General features: G+C 44.7%; 1 protein-coding gene across 2 annotated transcripts in view; it reads left to right on the top strand.

The window, feature by feature from the left end:
• Positions 1-23,525, top strand: part of LOC115132558 (solute carrier family 2, facilitated glucose transporter member 5) — a 28,374-nt gene extending 4,849 nt beyond the window's left edge. The window contains exons 7-13 of one of the 2 annotated variants that reach the window (XM_065020952.1): positions 300-487; positions 1,436-1,546; positions 1,843-1,944; positions 4,170-4,245; positions 8,673-8,800; positions 20,969-21,035; positions 23,048-23,135. In XM_065020952.1, coding sequence (XP_064877024.1) covers positions 300-487; positions 1,436-1,546; positions 1,843-1,944; positions 4,170-4,245; positions 8,673-8,800; positions 20,969-21,001 — 638 coding nt within the window. In that variant the 3' untranslated portion in view covers positions 21,002-21,035; positions 23,048-23,135. Of the gene's footprint in view, positions 1-299; positions 488-1,435; positions 1,547-1,842; positions 1,945-4,169; positions 4,246-8,672; positions 8,801-20,968; positions 21,036-23,047 lie in introns of both variants that reach the window. The other variant, XM_029665306.2, reaches the window with a different exon arrangement.
• Positions 23,526-24,079: the final 554 nt, after the last annotated feature.

Raw genomic sequence — 24,079 nt, 5'->3', positions numbered from 1 at the left:
AGAGGTAGCGAGAGAGAGAAAGAGAGAGAGGTAGAGAGAGAGAGGTGGCGAGAGAGAGAAAGATAGAGACAGACAGACAGACAGACAGACAGACAGACAGACAGACAGACAGACAGACAGACAGACAGACAGACAGACAGATAGAAGCGGCAAGGTAGCGTTGGGCCATTTACCAAAATGTCGCTGATTGGAATCCCCAAGTTGACTAGGTGAAAGGGGGGGGATAGATGGATACATAATGCTTGGTTGGTTGATTGACGGACTGATTGATGAGGAGGTTGTGCGTTCCTTTCCCTTAGCGCTGCAGCGTCTACGAGGCTGGGAGGATGTGGACAGAGAGATGGATGAGATGAGACTGGAGCACCAATCAGAACAAGCCGAGGGCCGCCTGTCCGTCCTCAACCTCCTGTCCCTCCGCTCCCTGCGCTGGCAGCTCATCTCCATCGTAGCCATGAACATGGGTCAACAGCTGTCTGGGATCAACGCGGTAAAACATGCGTATGAGACCAGAAGACCTGAGCTAATGGTTTTAGATCAGCAGGCTAACACAGTCAAATGTGTACGAACACGAGCAGCTGTCTGGGGATCAATGAGGTAAGGTGTAACCATAGAGATGTACAGAGAACTCTAGTGGCCAAAAGCCTGTTTTAGCACGGGCAGCGCCATTCAGGACTTTCACCATTTTGAAGTAGTCAATTGGGTGGGACAGCCTATGGTATAAGGATCACATAATTCCATCCAGGACATCAGGAGGGATCAGCCAATTATTTATACTTGTGAGAAAACATTTCATAACTGCAGGTGGCAGTAAACCACCAGCCTTGGCTTCATACCTGTTCAAACACCCCCCAGATGACTGTATGAACCCTTTCAGTTTGTTTACCAACTCATAGAAATAGTAGAAGAAGAAAATGGACTACTTCAAAATGGAGATGGGCTCGATGGGACAGATACAACGATGCAATCTCTATACTATCTCTATGTGTGTAACCATCCGGGATTCAAACCCAGGTTTCCTGAGTACCACAAGACAGTGTTATCCCGCTGAGCTAATGCTAAGGTAAGCTACCGCAAGGGAGCTAACGCAAGTCTTCAGTTCCTGGGGACAAGTTTATTCCTCACACAAGCTTGGACCCCTGAAACATCTGCATTACAGATCCACTATTGTTGAATATTATATGGATCTGATGACCCTCTTGTGGGAGAAATCATTATTTTGGCCTAAAGTTGTAAAATTCCAGCTACTTTCCCAAACGTCACAGGTTTTCCATAAATCCTGGATGGAAGATTCCCTGAACTGGGAGGGAATAAGCCAGGAATCCGGAATCCTTCAACCGGGATTTTTGGAAAACCTGGGAATCTCGGTAAAGTTCCCAGAACCCTAATTTTGCCATTAAATTATCTGAAGCTAGAAGCCTGTCTCTCCTCTCCTCAGATATACTACTATGCTGACAATATCTACAGCTCAGCGGGAGTCCCGGAGAGTGACATTCAGTATGTCACAGTTGGAACTGGGGCTGTCAACGTCTTCATGACCATCACCGCGGTACGAAATACCCTCTCTCCAGTTTCCAACACTGTACTGAAGGGCTCACTTCAATTGAACACACATTTTAACGTACTGTAGAAACATAAAGCTGGGTTTACACAGGCAGCCCAATTCTGATCTTTTGCCCAAATATTGACAAAAGAGCTGATCTGATTGGCCAAAAGACTAATTCGTGGGAAAAGATCAGAATTGGGCTGCCTGTGTAATGCAGCCATAGACTCACAAGTAAATGCTTCCAGTTTTCAGGAGTCACCTTCGACCTTTCCTTCATGTTTGTGACTGTGGTTCAACAGGTGTTCATTGTGGAGGCCGCAGGCAGGAGGCTGCTCCTCCTCATTGGGTTTGGGATCTGCTGTGTGTCCTGTGCTCTCCTCACTGTGGCCCTCACCTTCCAGGTAAGCCACACTGCACCCAAATCACACCCCTTTCCCTTCATAGTGCCCTACTTTGGACCAAAGCCATCGGGTCTGGTCCAAAGTAGTGCACACTATGATCAATAGTATTGCACTAGGCACATATAGTAAATCTGTTGTCGTTAGAGACATACTACAATAACTGCAACTCCCATAACACCAGCCAAACACTACAAGCTAAAACTACAACTCCCATAACACCAGCCAAACACTACAAGCTAAAACTACAACTCCCATAACACCAGCCAAACACTACAAGTTATAACTCCAACTCCCATAACACCAGCCAAACATGACAAGCTATAACTCCAACTCCCATAACACCAGCCAAACACTACACCAGCCAAACACAACAAGCTATAACTACAACTCCCATAACACCAGCCAAAAACTACACCAGCAAAACACTACAAGCTAAAACTACAAATCCCATAACACCAGCCAAACACTACACCAGGCAAACACTACAAGCTTGAACAACTCCCATAACACCAGCCAAACGCTACAACCTATAACTACAACTCCCATAACACCAGACAAACACTACAATCTAGAACGTCAACTCCCATAGCACCAGCCAAACACGATAAGCTAAAACTCCAACTCCCATAACACCAGCCAAACACAACAACAGCCAAACACTACAAGCTATAACTACATCTCCCATAACACCAGCCAAACACAACAACAGCCAAACACCACAAGCTAAAACTCCAACTCCCAGAACACCAGCCAAACGCTACAAGCTGAAATGACAACTCCCATAACACCAGCCAAACACAACAAGCTAAAACTCCAACTCAATATCCCCTAAAGCCTTTAGTGTGAATGCTTTATTGCACCTGCAGTGAATACTGGTAACGTGATACAAAGTTTGCAGAATTATAGTCCCATAAATCAGGTATCCACCAGTTGGCACAGGACCAGACTGAGCTGAGGGCCTAAGACTTCAACCCTGGGAGCAGTGGTGGGGGGGGGGGTCTACTGGGGATTTAGAGAGACATATAGAGAGATATAGAGAGATAGAGAGATAAAGAGAGAGTTATAAAGAGATATAAAGAGAAATATAGAGAGATATAGAGAGATATAGAGAGTTTAGAGAGATATAGAGAGATACAGAGAGATATAGAAAGAGTTATAGAGAGATATAGAGAGTTATAGCGAGATATAGAGAGTTATAGAGAGATATAGAGAGATAAAGAGAGATATAGAGAGATATAGAGAGATAAAGAGAGATATAGAGAGATATAGAGAGATATAGAGAGATATAGAGAGGTATAGAGAGATATAGAGAGATATAGAGAGGTATATAGAGTTATAGAGAGATATAGAGAGGTATATAGATATATAGAGAGATATAGAGAGAGATATAGAGAGGTATAGAGAGATATAGAGAGATATAGAGAGATATAGAGAGGTATAGAGAGATATAGAGAGATATAGAGAGATATAGAGAGGTATAGAGAGATATAGAGAGATATAGAGAGATATAGAGAGGTATAGAGAGATAAAGAGAGGTATAGAGAGATATATAGATATATAGAGAGGTATAGAGAGATATATAGATATATAGAGAGGTATAGAGAGGTATAGAGATATATAGAGAGATATAGAGAGGTATATAGAGTTATAGAGAAATATAGAGGTATATAGATATATAGAGAGATATAGAGAGATATAGAGAGATAGAGAGAGATATAGAGGTATAGAGAGGTATAGAGAGGTATAGAGAGATATAGAGAGATATAGAGAGATATAGAGATATAGAGATATATAGAGGTATAGAGAGATATAGAGAGGTATAGAGAGATATAGAGAGATATAGAGAGATATAGAGGTATAGAGAGGTATAGAGAGGTATAGAGAGGTATAGAGAGATATAGAGAGATATAGAGATATATAGAGGTATAGAGAGATATAGAGAGGTATAGAGAGATATAGAGAGATATAGAGAGGTATAGAGATATATAGAGAGATATAGAGAGGTATAGAGAGATATAGAGAGATATAGAGAGATAGAGAGAGATATAGAGAGATAGAGATATAGAGATATAGAGAGTTATAGAGAGGTAGAGAGAGATATAGAGAGATATAGAGAGGTATATAGAGTTATAGAGAGGTAGAGAGAGGTAGAGAGAGAACGAGGAAGTGAACAGCAGTAAATACAGCGGGTTTATGATAACAGCCCCAGTTTTGTTGACACACAGGAGAGTACGGAGTGGATGCCCTACGTCAGCATCGCCTGTGTCATCGTCTATGTTGTTGGACACGCGGTCGGACCCAGTAAGTCAACCTCATGTGTGGTCAGACACACTCTAATGGTTTGAATATTCAATTGCCTTTTAAACATGCGATAGGGAGTATAATAATGTGTCAAAAACACGAACATGACATAACAACATGACCAGAACATGACATAACAACATGACCAGAACATGACATAACAACATGACCAGAACATGACATAACAACATGACCAGAACATGACATAACAACATGACCAGAGATGTCATGACCAGAACATGACATAACAACATGACCAGAACATGACATAACAACATGACCAGAACATGACATAACAACATGACCAGAACATGACATAACAACATGACCAGAACATGACATAACAACATGACCAGAACATGACATAATGTGTAGAATACATACCATCTATACGGTAGCATTAGTCAATTAATTAGTCAATTAGTCATAGACTACATGTCTGTTCCCATAAGTCCTATTCCCAGTGAGTACAGAGATGATGTTGCTCTAACATAGACCTGTCACTAGTCTAACGTAGACCTGTCACTAGTCTCTAATGTAGACCTGTCACTAGTCTCTAACGTAGACCTGTCACTAGTCTAACGTAGACCTGTCACTAGTCTCTAACGTAGACCTGTCACTAGTCTCTAACATAGACCTGTCACTAGTCTAACGTAGACCTGTCACTAGTCTCTAACGTAGACCTGTCACTAGTCTCTAACGTAGACCTGTCACTAGTCTCTAACATAGACCTGTCACTAGTCTAACGTAGACCTGTCACTAGTCTCTAATGTAGACCTGTCACTAGTCTCTAACGTAGACCTGTCACTAGTCTCTAACGTAGACCTGTCACTAGTCTCTAATGCAGACCTGTCACTAATCTCTAATGTAGACCTGTCACTAGTCTCTAACGTAGACCTGTCACTAGTCTCTAACGTAGACCTGTCACTAGTCTCTAATGCAGACCTGTCACTAATCTCTAATGTAGACCTGTCATTAGTCTCTAACGTAGACCTGTCACTAGTTTCTAACGTAGACCTGTCACTAGTCTCTAATGTAGACCTGTCACTAGTCTCTAACGTAGACCTGTCACTAGTCTCTAACATAGACCTGTCACTAGTCTCTAACGTAGTCCTGTCACTAGTCTAACGTAGACATCTCACTAGTCTCTAACGAAGACATCTCACTAGTTTCTAACGTAGACATCTCACTAGTCTCTAACATAGACATGTCACTAGTCTCTAACGTAGACATCTCATTAGTCTCTAATGTAGACCTGTCGCTAGTCTCTAACGTAGACATCTCACTAGTCTCTAATGTAGACCTGTCCCTAGTCTAATGTAGACCTGTCACTAGTCTCTAACGTAGACATCTCACTAGTCTCTAACATAGACATGTCACTAGTCTTACGTAGACGTCTCACTAGTCTCTAACGTAGACCTGTCACTAGTCTCTAATGTAGACATGTCACTAGTCTCTAACATAGACATGTCACTAGTCTCTAACATAGACCTGTCACTAGTCTTTAACGTAGACCTATCACTAGTCTCTAACGTAGACCTGTCCCAAGTCTTTAACGTAGACCTGTCACTAGTCTCTAACATAGACATGTCACTAGTCTCTAACATAGACCTGTCACTAGTCTCTAACGTAGACCTGTCACTAGTCTCTAACGTAGATATCTTACTAGTCTCTAACATAGACCTGTCACTAGTCTCTAACGCAGACCTGTCACTAGTTTCTAACACAGACCTGTCACTAGTTTCTAACGTAGACCTGTCACTAGTCTCTAACATAGACCTGTCACTAGTCTCTAACGTAGACCTGTCACTATTCTCTAACGTAGACATGTCACTAGTCTCTAACGTAGACCTGTCACTAGTCTCTAATGTAGACATCTCACTAGTCTCTAACATAGACCTGTCACTAGTCTCTAACGTAGACCTGTCACTATTCTCTAACGTAGACATGTCACTAGTCTCTAACATAGACCTGTCACTAGTCTAACGTAGACCTGTCACTAGTCTCTAATGTAGACCTGTCACTAGTCTCTAACGTAGACCTGTCACTAGTCTCTAACGTAGACCTGTCACTAGTCTCTAATGCAGACCTGTCACTAATCTCTAATGTAGACCTGTCACTAGTCTCTAACGTAGACCTGTCACTAGTCTCTAACGTAGACCTGTCACTAGTCTCTAATGCAGACCTGTCACTAATCTCTAATGTAGACCTGTCATTAGTCTCTAACGTAGACCTGTCACTAGTTTCTAACGTAGACCTGTCACTAGTCTCTAATGTAGACCTGTCACTAGTCTCTAACGTAGACCTGTCACTAGTCTCTAACATAGACCTGTCACTAGTCTCTAACGTAGTCCTGTCACTAGTCTAACGTAGACATCTCACTAGTCTCTAACGAAGACATCTCACTAGTTTCTAACGTAGACATCTCACTAGTCTCTAACATAGACATGTCACTAGTCTCTAACGTAGACATCTCATTAGTCTCTAATGTAGACCTGTCGCTAGTCTCTAACGTAGACATCTCACTAGTCTCTAATGTAGACCTGTCCCTAGTCTAATGTAGACCTGTCACTAGTCTCTAACGTAGACATCTCACTAGTCTCTAACATAGACATGTCACTAGTCTTACGTAGACGTCTCACTAGTCTCTAACGTAGACCTGTCACTAGTCTCTAATGTAGACATCTCACTAGTCTCTAACATAGACCTGTCACTAGTCTCTAACGTAGACCTGTCACTATTCTCTAACGTAGACATGTCACTAGTCTCTAACATAGACATGTCACTAGTCTCTAACATAGACCTGTCACTAGTCTTTAACGTAGACCTATCACTAGTCTCTAACGTAGACCTGTCCCAAGTCTTTAACGTAGACCTGTCACTAGTCTCCAACATAGACATGTCACTAGTCTCTAACATAGACCTGTCACTAGTCTCTAACGTAGACCTGTCACTTGTCTCTAACGTAGATATCTTACTAGTCTCTAACATAGACCTGTCACTAGTCTCTAACGCAGACCTGTCACTAGTTTCTAACACAGACCTGTCACTAGTTTCTAACGTAGACCTGTCACTAGTCTCTAACATAGACCTGTCACTAGTCTCCAACGTAGACCTGTCACTATTCTCTAACGTAGACATGTCACTAGTCTCTAACGTAGACCTGTCACTAGTCTCTAATGTAGACATCTCACTAGTCTCTAACATAGACCTGTCACTAGTCTCTAACGTAGACCTGTCACTATTCTCTAACGTAGACATGTCACTAGTCTCTAACATAGACCTGTCACTAGTCTAACTTAGACATCTCACTAGTCTCTAACGAAGACATCTCACTAGTTTCTAATGTAGACATGTCACTAGTCTCTAACGTAGACCTGTCACTAGTCTCTAATGTAGACATCTCACTAGTCTCTAACATAGACCTGTCACTAGTCTCTAACATAGACCTGTCACTAGTCTAACTTAGACATGTCACTAGTCTCTAACGTAGACATCTCACTAGTCTCTAATGTAGACCTGTCACTAGTCTAACGTAGACCTGTCACTAGTCTCTAACGTAGACCTGTCACTAGTCTCTAATGTAGACCTGTCACTAGTCTAACGTAGACCTGTCACTAGTCTCTAACGTAGACCTGTCACTAGTCTCTAACGTAGACATCTCACTAGTCTCTAACATAGACATGTCACTAGTCTAACGTAGACGTCTCACCAGTCTTTAATGTAGACATCTCACTAGTCTCTAACAGACCTGTCACTAGTCTCTAACGTAGACCTGTCAATAGTCTCTAACGTAGACATCTCACTAGTCTCTAACAGACCTGTCACTAGTCCTTAACATAGACATCTCACTAGTCTCTAACGTAGACTCGTCACTTGTCTCTAACATAGACCTGTCACTAGTCTCTAACATAGACCTGTCACTAGTCTCTAACGTAGACCGGTCACTAGTCTCTAACATAGACCTGTCAATAGTCTCTAATGTAGACCTGTCACTAGTCTCTAATGTAGACCTGTCACTCGTCTCTAATGTAGACGTCTCACTAGTCTTTAACGTAGACCTGTCACTAGTCTCTAACGTAGACCTGTCACTAGTCTCGGAATCCTGACCCTAGGCAACAGCAGGGACTATGGTCTGTTTCCTCTTTACAAATCACGAGACAGACATGCCAGAACATCGTGATTGGAAACCAAAGTTTGCGGGCGAAACCTTTGCATTAGTTTTATTGAAGGTAGTTGATGCAAACTAGCCACTTCAGAAATACACTCATTAAAAATCATCTCCGTAATCTCTATTTGGTGTTTGGGGTATGAAGAAGCAGATAAGGCAGTGACGTACTTCCTCAATGCCAAACTGACGTTCTGTTTCGTACAAACGTGTTAAGCCGGAACATTGCGGATGTCTAACCTCTGACCTCTGTCCCAAGGTACTATTCCCTACGTGGTGACCACAGAGATGTTCCGCCAGTCGTCCAGACCAGCAGCCTTCATGGTGGCAGGGTCGATCCACTGGCTGTCCAACTTCACTGTGGGACTGGTGTTCCCCTTCATGGAGGTCAGTTCTCCAAGCCGGAAAGACGCCATTTTGATGTCAACAAAGAGAGATTCTGGATATATTTTTCATAGTAAAACAAGTCATGTTGATGCCAACAAAGAGAGATTCTGGATATATTGTATATACACTGCTCAAAAAAATAAAGGGAACACTAAAATAACACATGCTAGATCTGAATGAATGAAATATTCTTATTAAATACTTTTTTCTTTACATAGTTGAATGTGCTGACAACAAAATCACACAAAAATGATCAATGGAAATCAAATATATCAACCTGTGGAGGTCTGGATTTGGAGTCACACTCAAAATTAAAGTGGAAAACCACACTACAGGCTGATCCAACTTTGATGTAATGTCCTTAAAACAAGTCAAAATGAGGCTCAGTAGTGTGTGTGGCCTCCACGTGCCTGTATGACCTCCCTACAATGCCTGGGCATGCTCCTGATGAGGTGGCGGATGGTCTCCTGAGGGATCTCCTCCCAGACCTGGACTAAAGCATCCGCCAACTCCTGGACAGTCTGTGGTGCAATGTGGCGTTGGTGGATGGAGCGAGACATGATGTCCCAGATGTGCTCAATTGGATTCAGGTCTCGGGAACGGGCGGGCCAGTCCATAGCATCAATGCCGTCCTCTTGCAGGAACTGCTGACACACTCCAGCCACATGAGGTATAGCATTGTCTTGCATTAGGAGGAACCCAGGGCCAACAGCACCAGCATATGGTCTCACAAGGGGTCTGAGGATCTCGTTTCGGTACCTAATGGCAGTCAGACTACCTCTGGCGAGCACACGGAGGGCTGTACGGCCCCCCAAAGAAATGCCACCCCACACCATGACTGACCCACCGCCAAACCGGTCATGCTGGAGGTTGTTGCAGGCAGCAGAACGTTCTCCACGGTGTCTCCAGACTCTGTCACATCTGTCACGTGCTCAGTGTGAACCTGCTTTCATCTGTGAAGAGCACAGGGCGCCAGTGGCGAATTTGCCAATCTTGGTGTTTTCTGGCAAATGCCAAACGTCCTTCACGGTGTTGGGCTGTAAGCACAACCCCCACCTGTGGACGTCGGGCCCTCATACTACCCTCATGGAGTCTGTTTCTGACCATTTGAGCAGACACATGCACATTTGTGGCCTGCTGGAGGTCATTTTGCAGGGCTCTGGCAGTGCTCCTCCTGCTCCTCCTTGCACAATTTTTTATGTATTTTTATTTCACCTTTATTTAACCAGGTAGGCTAGTTGAGAACAAGTTCTCATTTGCAACTGCGACCTGGCCAAGATAAAGCATAGCAGTGTGAACAGACAACACAGAGTTACACATGGAGTAAGCAATTAACAAGTCAATAACACAGTAGAAAAAAAATGGGCAGTCTATATACAATGTGTGCAAAAGGCATGAGGAGGTAGGCGAATAATAAAATTTTGCAGATTAACACTGGGGTGATAAAAGATCAGATGGTCATGTACAGGTAGAGATATTGGTGTGCAAAAGAGCAGAAAAGTAAATAAATAAATAAATAAAATAAAAAAACAGTATAAAAACAGTATGGGGATGAGGTAGGTGAAAATGGGTGGGCTATTTACCAATAGACTATGTACAGCTGCAGCGATCGGTTAGCTGCTCGGATAGCTGATGTTTGAAGTTGGTGAGGGAGATAAAAGTCTCCAACTTCAGCGATTTTTGCAGTTCATTCCAGTCACAGGCAGCAGAGTACTGGAACGAAAGGCGGCCAAATGAGGTGTTGGCTTTAGGGATGATCAGTGAGATACACCTGCTGGAGCGTGTGCTACGGATGGGTGTTGCCATCGTGACCAGTGAACTGAGATAAGGCGGAGCTTTACCTAGCATGGACTTGTAGATGACCTGGAGCCAGTGGGTCTGGCGACGAATATGTAGCGAGGGCCAGCCGACTAGAGCATACAAGTCGCAGTGGTGGGTGGTATAAGGTGCTTTGGTGACAAAACGGATGGCACTATGATAGACTGCATCCAGTTTGCTGAGTAGAGTGTTGGAAGCCATTTTGTAGATGACATCGCCGAAATCGAGGATCGGTAGGATAGTCAGTTTTACTAGGGTAAGCTTGGCGGCGTGAGTGAAGGAGGCTTTGTTGCGGAATAGAAAGCCGACTCTTGATTTGATTTTCGATTGGAGATGTTTGATGTGAGTCTGGAAGGAGAGTTTGCAGTCTAGCCAGACACCTAGGTACTTATAGATGTCCACATATTCAAGGTCGGAACCATCCAGGGTGGTGATGCTAGTCGGGCATGCGGGTGCAGGCAGCGATCGGTTGAAAAGCATGCATTTGGTTTTACTCGCGTTTAAGAGCAGTTGGAGGCCACGGAAGGAGTGCTGTATGGCATTGAAGCTCGTTTGGAGGTTAGATAGCACAGTGTCCAATGACGGGCCGAAAGTATATAGAATGGTGTCGTCTGCGTAGAGGTGGATCAGGGAATCGCCCGCAGCAAGAGCAACATCATTGATATATACAGAGAAAAGAGTCGGCCCGAGAATTGAACCCTGTGGCACCCCATAGAGACTGCCAGAGGACCGGACAGCATGCCCTCCGATTTGACACACTGAACTCTGTCTGCAAAGTAATTGGTGAACCAGGCAAGGCAGTCATCCGAGAAACCGAGGCTACTGAGTCTGCCGATAAGAATATGGTGATTGACAGAGTCGAAAGCCTTGGCGAGGTCGATGAAGACGGCTGCACAGTACTGTCTTTTATCGATAGCGGTTATGATATCGTTTAGTACCTTGAGCGTGGCTGAGGTGCACCCGTGACCGGCTCGGAAACCAGATTGCACAGCGGAGAAGGTACGGTGGGATTCGAGATGGTCAGTGACCTGTTTGTTGACTTGGCTTTCGAAGACCTTAGATAGGCAGGGCAGGATGGATATAGGTCTATAGCAGTTTGGGTCCAGGGTGTCTCCCCCTTTGAAGAGGGGGATGACTGCGGCAGCTTTCCAATCCTTGGGGATCTCAGACGATATGAAAGAGAGGTTGAACAGGCTGGTAATAGGGGTTGCGACAATGGCGGCAGATAGTTTCAGAAATAGAGGGTCCAGATTGTCAAGCCCAGCTGATTTGTACGGGTCTAGGTTTTGCAGCTCTTTCAGAACATCTGCTATCTGGATTTGGGTAAAGGAGAACCTGGAGAGGCTTGGGCGAGGAGCTGCGGGGGCGGAGCTGTTGGCCGAGGTTGGAGTAGCCAGGCGGAAGGCATGGCCAGCCGTTGAGAAGTGCTTATTGAAGCTTTCGATAATCGTGGATTTATCGGTGGAGACCGTGTTACCTAGCCTCAGTGCAGTGGGCAGCTGGGAGGAGGTACTCTTGTTCTCCATGGACTTCACAGTGTCCCAGAACTTTTTGGAGTTGGAGCTACAGGATGCAAACTTCTGCCTGAAGAAGCTGGCCTTAGCTTTCCTGACTGACTGCGTGTATTGGTTCCTGACTTCCCTGAACAGTTGCATATCACGGGGGCTATTCGATGCTATTGCAGTCCGCCACAGGATGTTTTTGTGCTGGTCGAGGGCAGTCAGGTCTGGAGTGAACCAAGGGCTGTATCTGTTCTTGGTTCTGCATTTTTTGAACGGAGCATGCTTATCTAAAATGGTGAGGAAGTTACTTTTAAAGAATGACCAGGCATCCTCAACTGACGGGATGAGGTCAATGTCCTTCCAGGATACCCGGGCCAGGTCGATTAGAAAGGCCTGCTCACAGAAGTGTTTTAGGGAGCGTTTGACAGTGATGAGGGGTGGTCGTTTGACTGCGGCTCCGTGGCGGATACAGGCAATGAGGCAGTGATCGCTGAGATCCTGGTTGAAGACAGCGGAGGTGTATTTGGAGGGCCAGTTGGTCAGGATGACGTCTATGAGGGTGCCCTTGTTTACAGAGTTAGGGTTGTACCTGGTGGGTTCCTTGATGATTTGAGTGAGATTGAGGGCATCTAGCTTACATTGTAGGACTGCCGGGGTGTTAAGCATATCCCAGTTTAGGTCACCTAACAGAACAAACTCTGAAGCTAGATGGGGGCGATCAATTCACAAATGGTGTCCAGGGCACAGCTGGGAGCTGAGGGTGGCCGGTAGCAGGCGGCAACAGTGAGAGACTTATTTCTGGAGAGGGTAATTTTCAAAATTAGTAGTTCGAACTGTTTGGGTATGGACCTGGAAAGTATGACGTTACTTTGCAGGCTATCTCTGCAGTAGACTGCAACTCCGCCCCTTTGGTAGTTCTATCTTGACGGAAGATGTTATAGTTGGGTATGGAAATCTCTGAATTTTTGGTGGCCTTCCTGAGCCAGGATTCAGACACGGCAAGGACATCAGGGTTAGCAGAGTGTGCTAAAGCAGTGAGTAAAACAAACTTAGGGAGGAGGCTTCTGATGTTGACATGCATAAAACCAAGGCTTTTTCGATCACAGAAGTCAACAAATGAGGGTACCTGGGGACATGCAGGGCCTGGGTTTACCTCCACATCACCCGCGGAACAGAGAAGGAGTAGTATGAGGGTGCGGCTAAAGGCTATCAAAACTGGTCGCCTAGAGCGTTGGGGGCAGAGGATAAGAGGAGCAGGTTTCTGGGCATGGTAGAATATATTCAGGGCATAATGCACAGACAGGGGTATGGTGGGGTGCGGGTACAGCGGAGGTAAGCCCAGGCACTGGGTGATGATGAGACAGGTTGTATCTCTGGACATGCTGGTTGTAATGGGTGAGGTCACCGCATGTGTGGGAGGTGGGACAAAGGAGGTAACAGGGGTATGCAGAGTGGGTCTAGGGGCTCCATTGTGAACTAAAACAATTATAACTAACCTGAACAACAGTATACAAGGCATATTGACATCTGAGAGAGACATACAGCGAGGCATACAGTAATCACAGGTGTTGAATTTGGAAAGCTAGCTAAAAACAGTAGGCGAGGCTAATCCGCTAGCACAACAAACAGCAGGTAAAATGGCGTTGACTAGGCAACGGGGCCGACAGGTAAGACAAACAAGCAGAAAGGAGTACCGTGATTAATGGACAGTCCAGCGTGCGTCAGCTATGTAGCCAAGAGATCAGTGTCCAGGGGGCAGCGGTGGATGGGCAGGGGGGCTGGCGAGTGTTATCCAGGTTTTTTTTTTTTTTTTTTTTTTAAACTAACAATGACTAACTAGCTTGTAGCTAGTTAGCTGGTTAGCGTCTGGAGGTTCTTGAGTGTGTCATAAAAATAAAAATAAGAGTAAAAGTAACAGCGATTCCGTATCACATTGGGTGAGGCAGGTTTCCGGAAGGTATAAACAAATTAAAAATCAAAAAGAGATAGAAAGTAAATGGGGTCAGAGAGTGATTGGGACGCGGTGGTACAGACGGTTAGCAGGCCTGTGCTAACAAGCTAACAGTTCGTAGGCCCGAGCTAGACAAGGTAGCAGTTAGCGGACCGGAGCTTGACAAGCTAGCCGTTAGCAGGCCGAATTAGCAAGCAGGAGATAGCGAGGGCTAGAGAGTTAACCTTTGGGGGACGTCGCGATGGGGTGAGTCTGTTTATTTATTCCTCTTCATGCGGTGAGCTGGAGATACAGCGATTCAGAAAGCTCGCGGGCCTTGGCCAGCAGATGGATCTTTGGCGATGTCGCAGCGGAAAAGCCTGTTGAAACCCCCTCGGACGATTATGTCGGCGGACCAGTCGTGATGGATCGGCGGGGCTCCGTGTCGGCAGTAGAGGGTCAGTAGAGGGTCCAGGCCAATTGGCAAATTAGGTATTTTGGACCTCTTCGGGTAGTCGGGAGATGGGCTTAGCTCGAGGCTAGCTCCAGGCTAACTGGTGCTTGCTCTGGGACAGAGACGTTAGCCAGGAGTAGCCACTCGGATTGCAGCTAGCTATTTACGATGATCCGGTATAAAGCTTCAGAGCTTGCGGTAGGAATCCGGAGATGTGGTAGAGAAAAAGCAGTCTGATATGCTTTGGGTAGATGTCGCGCTGGTGTCCTAGTTAGCGTTGAAGACCGCTAGCAGTGGCTAGCTAGTAGCTAGTTAGCGGCTAGCTTCTGGTGAGGGTTCCGATTCTAAAGCATAGAAAAAGCAGATCCGTACCACATTGGGTGATGCGGGTTGCAGGAGAATATATTCAGCCTGTGGTTGGGAAGTGAGATTAAAATATGTACGAAATATATACGGGAAAAAAAGAGGAAAAAAAACTATATTTACACTATACAGGACGGGACAAGACAAAACACACGTCCGACTGCTACGCCATCTTGGATCTCGATCTCCACAAAGGTGGAGGTAGCGGTCCTGCTGCTGGGTTGTTGCCCTCCTACGGCCTCCTCCACGTCTCCTGATGTACTGGCCTGTCTCCTGGTAGTGCCTCCATGCTCTGGACACTACGCTGACAGACAGCAAACCTTCTTGCCACAGCTCACATTGATGTGCCATCCTGGATGAGCTGCACTACCTGAGCCACTTGTGTGGGTTGTAGAATCCGTCTCATGCTACCACTAGAGTGAAAGCACCGCCAGCATTCAAAAGTAACCAAAACATCAGCCAGGAAGCATAGGAACTGAGAAGTGGTCTGTGGTCACCACTTGCAGAACCACTCCTTTATTGGGGTTGTCTTGCTAATTGCCTATAATTTCCACCTGTGGTCTATTCCATTTGCACAACAGCATGTGAAATTTATTGTCAATCAGTCTTGCTTCCTAAGTGGACAGTTTGATTTCACAGAAGTGTGATTGACCCGGAGTTACATTGTGTTGTTTAAGTGTTCCCTTTATTTTTTTGAGCAGTGTATATATATATATATCCATAAGAGTCTCGGTAGTGTTTATGGACCATTTGTATTTGTATGTATTTCTATTTATTATGGATCCCCAGTAGCTGCTGTCTCTTCCTGGCGTCCAGCGAAAATTAAGGCAGTAATATACATTATAATACAATTTTTAAACATTCAAATACATTTTACAACAGATTTAACAATACATTAAGTGTGTTCCCTCAGCCCACTACTCTATTAATACACACTATCCGGGTGTGCGTGTGTGTATAGTGTGTGTGTTATGTCAATACATACAGGAGTCAACCTCTTATGTTTCACGAGTCGTGGCATTCATAACATACAGCTAGCTGGCAGGATAGAACAGCAGCCTCTGGTAAAATGGGTGGGGTCTATGTATATTTGTAAACAACAGCCATCTACAACGATATCTAAGGAAGTCTCAAGGTTTTGCTCGCCTGAGGTGGAGTATCTCATGATAAGCTGTAGACCACACTATCTACCTAGAGATTTTTCGCCTGTATTTTTCGTAGCTGTCTACATACCACCACAGACCGATGCTGGCACTGAAACCACACTCAATGAGCTGTATTCCGCCATAAGCAAACAGGAAAACGCTCATCCAGAGGCGGCGCTCCTAGTGGCCGGGGACTTTAATGCAGGAAAACTTAAATCAGTTTTACCTCAATTCTATCAGCATGTTAAATGTGCAACCAGAGGGGGAAAAAACCTCTAGACCACCTTTACTCCACACACAGAGACGTGTACAAAGCTCTCCCTCACCCTCCATTTGGCAAATCTGACCATAATTCTATCCTCCTGATTCCTGCTTACAAGCTAAAATTAAAGCAGGAAGCACCAGTGATTCTGTCTATGAGTACACCACATCACTCATTGGCTTCATCAATAAGTGCATTGATGACGTCGTCCCCACAGTGACCGTACGTACATACCCCAACCAGAAGCCATGGACTACAGGCAACATTGGCGCTGAGCTAAAGGATAGAGCTGTCGCTTTCAAGGACTCTAACCTGGAAGCTTATAAGAAATCCCGCTATGCCCTCTGGCGAACCTTCAAACAAGCAAAGCGTCAATACAGGATTAAGATTGAATCATAGTTCACCGGCTCTGACGCTCGTCGGATGTGGCAGGGCTTGCAAACCATTACAGACTACAAAGGGAAGCACAGCCGAGAGCTGCCCAGTGACACAAGCCTACCAGACGAGCTAAATAACTTCTATGCTCGCTTCGAGGCAAGTAACACTGAAACATGCATGAGAGCATCAGCTGTTCCGGACGACTGTGTGATCACGCTCTCTGCAGCCGATGTGAGTAAGACCTTTAAACAGGTTAACATTCACAAGGCCGCAGGGCCAGATGGATTACCAGGACGTGTACTCCGAACATGCGCTATCTTCATCTTAGGTTTCATTACATACAGTCGAGAAGAACTACTGAATATAAGATCAGCGTCAACTCACCATCAGTACGACCAAGAATATGATTTTCGCGAAGCGGATCCTGTGTTCTGCCTTTCAACCAGGACAACGGAATGGATCCCAGCCGGCGACCCAAAAAAACGACTCCGTAAAAGAGGGAAACGAGGCGGTCTTCTGGTCAGACTCCGGAGACGGGCACATCGTGCACCACTCCCTAGCATTCTTCTCGCCAATGTCCAGTCTCTTGACAACAAGGTTGATGAAATCCGAGCAAGGGTAGCATTCCAGAGGGACATCAGAGACTGTAACGTTCTTTGCTTCACGGAAACATGGCTCACTGGAGAGACGCTATCGGAGGCGGTGCAGCCAGCGGGTTTCTCCACGCATCGCGCCGACAGAAACAAACATCTTTCTGGTAAGAAGAGGGGCGGGGGCGTATGCCTTATGGCTAACGAGACGTGGTGTGATCACAGAAACATACAGGAACTCAAATCCTTCTGTTCACCTGATTTAGAATTCCTTACAATCAAATGTCGACCGCATTATCTACCAAGAGAATTCTCTTCGATTATAATCACAGCCGTATATATTCCCCCCCAAGCAGACACATCGATGGCTCTGAATGAACTTTATTTGACTCTTTGCAAACTGGAATCCATATATCCGGAGGCTGCATTCATTGTAGCTTGGGATTTTAACAAGGCTAATCTGAAAACAAGACTCCCTAAATTGTATCAGCATATCGATTGCGCAACCAGGGCTGGAAAACCTTGGATCATTGTTATTCTAACTTCCACGACGCATATAAGGCCCTGCCCCGCTCTCCTTTCGGAAAAGCTGACCACGACTCCATTTTGCTGATCCCTGCCTACAGACAGAAACTAAAACAAGAAGCTCCCACGCTGAGGTCTGTCCAACGCTGGTCCGACCAAGCTGATTCCACACTCCAAGACTGCTTCCATCACGTGGACTGGGATATGTTTCGTATTGCGTCAGATAACAACATTGACGAATACGCTGATTCGGTGTGCGAGTTCATTAGAACGTGCGTTGAAGATGTCGTTCCCATAGCAACGATTAAAACATTCCCTAACCAGAAACCGTGGATTGATGGCAGCATTCGCGTGAAACTGAAAGCGCGAACCACTGCTTTTAATCAGGGCAAGGTGACTGGTAACATGACCGAATACAAACAGTGCAGCTATTCCCTCCGCAAGGCTATCAAACAAGCTAAGCGTCAGTATAGAGACAAAGTAGAATCTCAATTCAACGGCTCAGACACAAGAGGTATGTGGCAGGGTCTACAGTCAATCACGGACTACAAGAAGAAAACCAGCTCAGTCACGGACCAGGATGTCTTGCTCCCAGGCAGACTAAATCACTTTTTTGAGGACAATACAGTGCCACTGACACGGCCTGCAACGAAAACATGCGGACTCTCCTTCACTGCAGCCGAGGTGAGTAAGACATTTAAACGTGTTAACCCTCGCAAGGCTGCAGGCCCAGACGGCATACCCAGCCGCGCCCTCAGAGCATGCGCAGACTAGCTGGCCGGTGTGTTTACGGGCATATTCAATCAATCCCTATACCAGTCTGCTGTTCCCACATGCTTCAAGAGGGCCACCATTGTTCCTGTTCCCAAGAAAGCTAAGGTAACTGAGCTAAACGACTACCGCCCCGTAGCACTCACTTCCGTCATCATGAAGTGCTTTGAGAGACTAGTCAAGGACCATATCACCTCCACCCTACCTGACACCCTAGACCCACTCCAATTTGCTTACCGCCCAAATAGGTCCATAGACGATGCAATCTCAACCACACTGCACACTGCCCTAACCCATCTGGACAAGAGGAATACCTATGTGAGAATGCTGTTCATCGACTACAGCTCGGCATTCAACACCATAGTACCCTCCAAGCTCGTCATCAAGCTCGAGACCCTGGGTCTCGACCCCCCCTGTGCAACTGGGTACTGGACTTCCTGACGGGCCGCCCCCAGGTGGGGAGGGTAGGCAACAACATCTCCACCCCGCTGATCCTCAACACTGGGGCCCCACAAGGGTGCGTTCTGAGCCCTCTCCTGTACTCCCTGTTCACCCACGACTGCGTGGCCACGCACGCCTCCAACTCAATCATCAAGTTTGCGGACGACACAACAGTGGTAGGCTTGATTACCAACAACGACGAGACGGCCTACAGGGAGGAGGTGAGGGCCCTCGGAGTGTGGTGTCAGGAAAATAACCTCACACTCAACGTCAACAAAACTAAGGAGATGATTGTGGACTTCAGGAAACAGCAGAGGGAACACCCCCCTATCCACATCGATGGAACAGTAGTGGAGAGGGTAGTAAGTTTTAAGTTCCTCGGCATACACATCACAGACAAACTGAATTGGTCCACTCACACAGACAGCATCGTGAAGAAGGCGCAGCAGCACCTCTTCAACCTCAGGGGGCTGAAGAAATTCGGCTTGTCACCAAAAGCACTCACAAACTTCTACAGATGCACAATCGAGAGTATCCTGGCGGGCTGTATCACCGCCTGGTACGGCAACTGCTCCGCCCACAACCGTAAGGCTCTCCAGAGGGTAGTGAAGTCTGCACAATGCATCACCGGGGGCAAACTACCTGCCCTCCAGGACACCTACACCACCTGATGTTACAGGAAGGCCATAAAGATCATCAAGGACAACAACCACCCGAGCCACTGCCTGTTCACCCCACTATCATCCAGAAGGCGAGGTCAGTACAGGTGCATCAAAGCTGGGACCGAGAGACTGAAAAACAGCTTCTATCTCAAGGCCATCAGACTGTTAAACAGCCACCACTAACATTGAGTGGCTGCTGCCAACACACTGACTCAACTCCAGCCACTTTAATAATGGGAATTGATGGGAAATGATGTAAAATATATCACTAGCCACTTTAAACAATGCTACCTAATATAATGTTTACATACCCTACATTATTCATCTCATATGTATACGTATATACTGTACTCTATATCATCTACTGCATCCTTATGTAATACATGTATCACTAGCCACTTTAACTATGCCACTTTGTTTACATACTCATCTCATATGTATATATTGTACTCGATACCATCTACTGTATCTTGCCTATGCTGCTCTGTACCATCACTCATTCAAATATCTTTATGTACATATTCTTATCCCCTTACACTGTGTATAAGACAGTAGTTTTGGAATTGTTAGTTAGATTACTTGTTGGTTATTACGGCATTGTCGGAACTAGAAGCACAAGCATTTCGCTACACTCGCATTAACATCTGCTAACCATGTGTATGTGACAAATAAAATTTGATTTGATTTGATTTGATTTCAATGACATTTTCAACCTCTCCCTGTCTGAGTCTGTAATACCAAAATGTTTCAAGCAGACCACCATAGTCCCTGTGCCCAAGAACACTAAGGTAACCTGCCTATTTACTACCGACCCGTAGCACTCACATCTGTATTACATTTTTTGCACTATTGGCTAGAACCCGTAAGTAAGCATTTCACTGTAAGTTGTACCTGTTGTATTCAGCGCACGTGACAAATAAACTTTGATTTGATTTGTAGCCATGAAAGGCTTTGAAAGCACCATTATCCCAGAAACCCTAGACCCACTCCAATTTGCATACCGCCCCAACAGATCTACAGTTGATGCAATCTCTATTGCACTCCACACTGCCCTTTCACACCTGGACAAAAGGAGCACCAATGTGAGAATGCTATTCCTTAACAGCTCAGCGTTCAACACCATAGTGCCCTCAAAAGCTCATCACTAAGCTAAGCTAAGTGTCGCAGTGATTTCACACTCTGTAGTAGTTGACGTGTATAGTGTTTAGTCATCCACATACATAGACACAAAGGCTTTACTCAGAGTCAGTTGTCATGACGTTGCCCTGTTGGGTGAGGTTTATGACCTCCCATAAATACCTTTCACCCTTTTCTCTCCACTCTACAGAATGGACTCTTGGAAAGCCCTTCGTTAACATAGAAAGAGTATGGTAACATCAAAAGGTTGGGGAAAGGTACAATATTTCTGTAATCCAACCAGTTGGAAGTGTCCGTAAGGTACTTAAAGAATATGATGTCAGATCAGTTGGTGTCTGGGACATTATGTCTGATGATAGGATGACAGATTCACATGGAATTATTGTGAAATTTAAATGTTTAAATATGAAACAATTTGTGAAAAGATTAAATTTAATTTTTAATTCTAAATGAGAGAATTGTTTTCATAAGTAAACTATGCTCACTCAGTGGCCACGCCCAAGTGAACAGACATTGGTTGAGAACTATGAAACACGCCCTTCTCTCCCCCAATACAAAGCCCGTCGACGGAAGTCAACCTCATGTTCCTGACGATGTGAACATCATCGGGAACCTATCTCTCTTTACACCCACCCACCTACCTATCTCTTGACCTCTACCTCTATATCTCTACTTCGACCTCTACCTCTATCAATCTCTCTCTACCTCTACCTATCTCTCTCTCCCTCTATCTATGTCTCTACCTTTACCTATCTCTCTACCTCTATTTATCTCTCTCTACCTATCTCTCTAACTCTACCTGTCTCTACCTCTCTCTCTACCTCTACCTATCTCTCCACATCTCTACCTCTACCTACCTCATTTACATTTACATTTAAGTCATTTAGCAGACGCTCTTATCCAGAGCCTTGTCTTCACCTTACCTCCAGTGGAACAGTAGTGCATCTAAATCTTTTCAGGGGAGGGGGTGAGAGGGATTACTTTATCCTATCCTAGGTATTCCTCCTCCGGAAGGTGGTGATTGACTCCGCTGTCCTGGCGTAGGGAGTTTGTTCCACCATTGGGGGCCAGACCTTTTGACTGGGCTGAGCGGGAACTATCTCAGTGGTAGGGAGGCGAGCAGGCCAGAGGTGGATGAACTGCCCTTGTTTGGGTGTAGGGCCTGATCAGAGCCTGGAGGTATCTCTCCGTAGGCCTCTTGTACCTCTACCTACCTACCTATCTGTCTACCTTGAGTTGTAGGGGTTTAATCTCTTTAATCCAGACGGGAGATGACAAGTGCCTGGATCTCTGTGTGAGGCAGGGTCGTACTCTGCGGATGTTGTAGAGCATGAACCTACAGGAACGGGCCACCGCCTCTGAGAACGACAGGGTGTTGTCCAGGATCACGCCAAGGTTCTTAGCGCTCTGGGAGGAGGACACAATGGAGTTGTCAACCGTGATGGCGAGATCATGGAACGGGCAGTCCTTCCCCGGGAGGAAGAGCAGCTCCGTCTTGCCGAGGTTCAGCTTGAGGTGGTGATCCGTCATCCACACGGATATGTCTGCCAGACATGCAGAGATGCGTGGTCATCAGAAGGGGGAAAGGAGAAGATTAAGCTCTGCAGCAATGTGGAGAGACCATCTCTATCTCTCTACACCTATCTCTCTGAACCTCTTTACCTACCTATCCTGGGGAGGAGGACACAATGGAGTTGTCTACCCTTCCCGGGAGGAAGAGCAGCTCCGTCTTGCTGCTTGAGGTGGTGATCCGTCATCCACACGGATATGTCTGCCAGACATCTCTACCCTCATCAGAAGGGGAAAGGAGAAGATTAATTGTGTGTCCTGCATCAATGATAGGAGAGACCATCTCTACCTCTACCTCTGTCTCTACCTCTACGTCTCTACCTCTACCTCTACCTCTACCTATCGCTCTACCTCTACCTCTGTCTCTACCTCTACGTCTCTACCTCTACCTCTACCTCTACCTCTGTCTCTACCTCTACCTATCTCTCTACCTCTACCTCTGTCTCTACCTCTACCTCTGTCTCTACCTCTACCTCTATGTCTCTACCTCTACCTCTGTCTCTACCTCTACCTCTGTCTCTACCTCTACCTCTATGTCTCTACCTCTGTATGTCCGTCTCCAGAGAGACCCGAGCACCAATAGTTTCATCATCAGTACAGTACCGTAGAGTATATACGCTGTCATGTCCAGAAGTTGTGTGTGACCTGAATGTCTTCCTCTTTCTGTCTGTGTTTCTACATATCTATCTCTGCCCTCCAGAGTGGCCTGGGCTCCAACAGTTTCATCATCTTCTGCTTCATCTGCTTGGCGACACTGTTCTACATCTGGCTGATCGTCCCGGAGACCAAGAACAAGACCTTCCTGGAGATCAGTCAGATGTTCGCTGACAGGAACCAGGTGGAGATACAGGTGGGAAATGCTCAGTTGAAACCAGAGACCAGAGACGGCAAGGAAGGCGACGCATTCAAGGTCACTGCCTTCTAAGGAAGAGGATTTGAGGCCGTTTATTTAAGGACTCTGTTTGAGAGAAGAAAGGAGAAGAACAAAAAAAAACAGGTTGTTCTATTTGAAGGTTGACAGACTGGACTGGAACCACTTGGTGTAATTTGTCATTATTAAATTATTATTAAATTATTATTAAATTATTATTAAATTATAATTAAATTATAATTAAATTATTATTAAATTATTATTAAATTATAATTAAATTATTATTAAATTATTATTAAATTATAATTAAATTATTATTAAATTATTATTAAATTATAATTAAATTATAATTAAATTATTATTAAATTATAATTAAATTATTATTCAATTATTATTAAATTATTATTAAATTATAATTAAACTATTATTAAATTATTATTAAATTATTATTAAATTATAATTAAATTATTATTAAATTATAATTAAATTATTATTAAATTATTATTAAATTATTATTAAATTATAATTAAACTATTATTAAATTATTATTAAATTATTATTAAATTATAATTAAATTATTATTAAATTATTATTAAATTATTATTAAATTATTATTAAATTATTATTAAATTATACGCCCAATGCAGATGTTGTTATGTCAATACCAAATCATTTCTGGGCAACAGAAACAGCAGAGAATCCCTTTGAAAGTGGCCTGTGTCAAAGTTGACTTCAAAGTGTAAACAGGATAATTTTGGTCATAAAGTCAGTCTCATCTAAAATGGAGTTCAAATCAAATGTTATTTGTCACATTCACACGGTTAGCAGATGTTAATGCGAGCGTAGCCAAATGCTTGTGCT

This window comes from Oncorhynchus nerka, linkage group LG7, assembly GCF_034236695.1.
Source record: "Oncorhynchus nerka isolate Pitt River linkage group LG7, Oner_Uvic_2.0, whole genome shotgun sequence".
Taxonomy (NCBI): Eukaryota; Metazoa; Chordata; class Actinopteri; order Salmoniformes; family Salmonidae; genus Oncorhynchus; species Oncorhynchus nerka.
The sequence above is the reverse complement of the archived record's forward strand: the minus strand, read 5'-3'. Positions and strand labels throughout refer to the sequence as shown.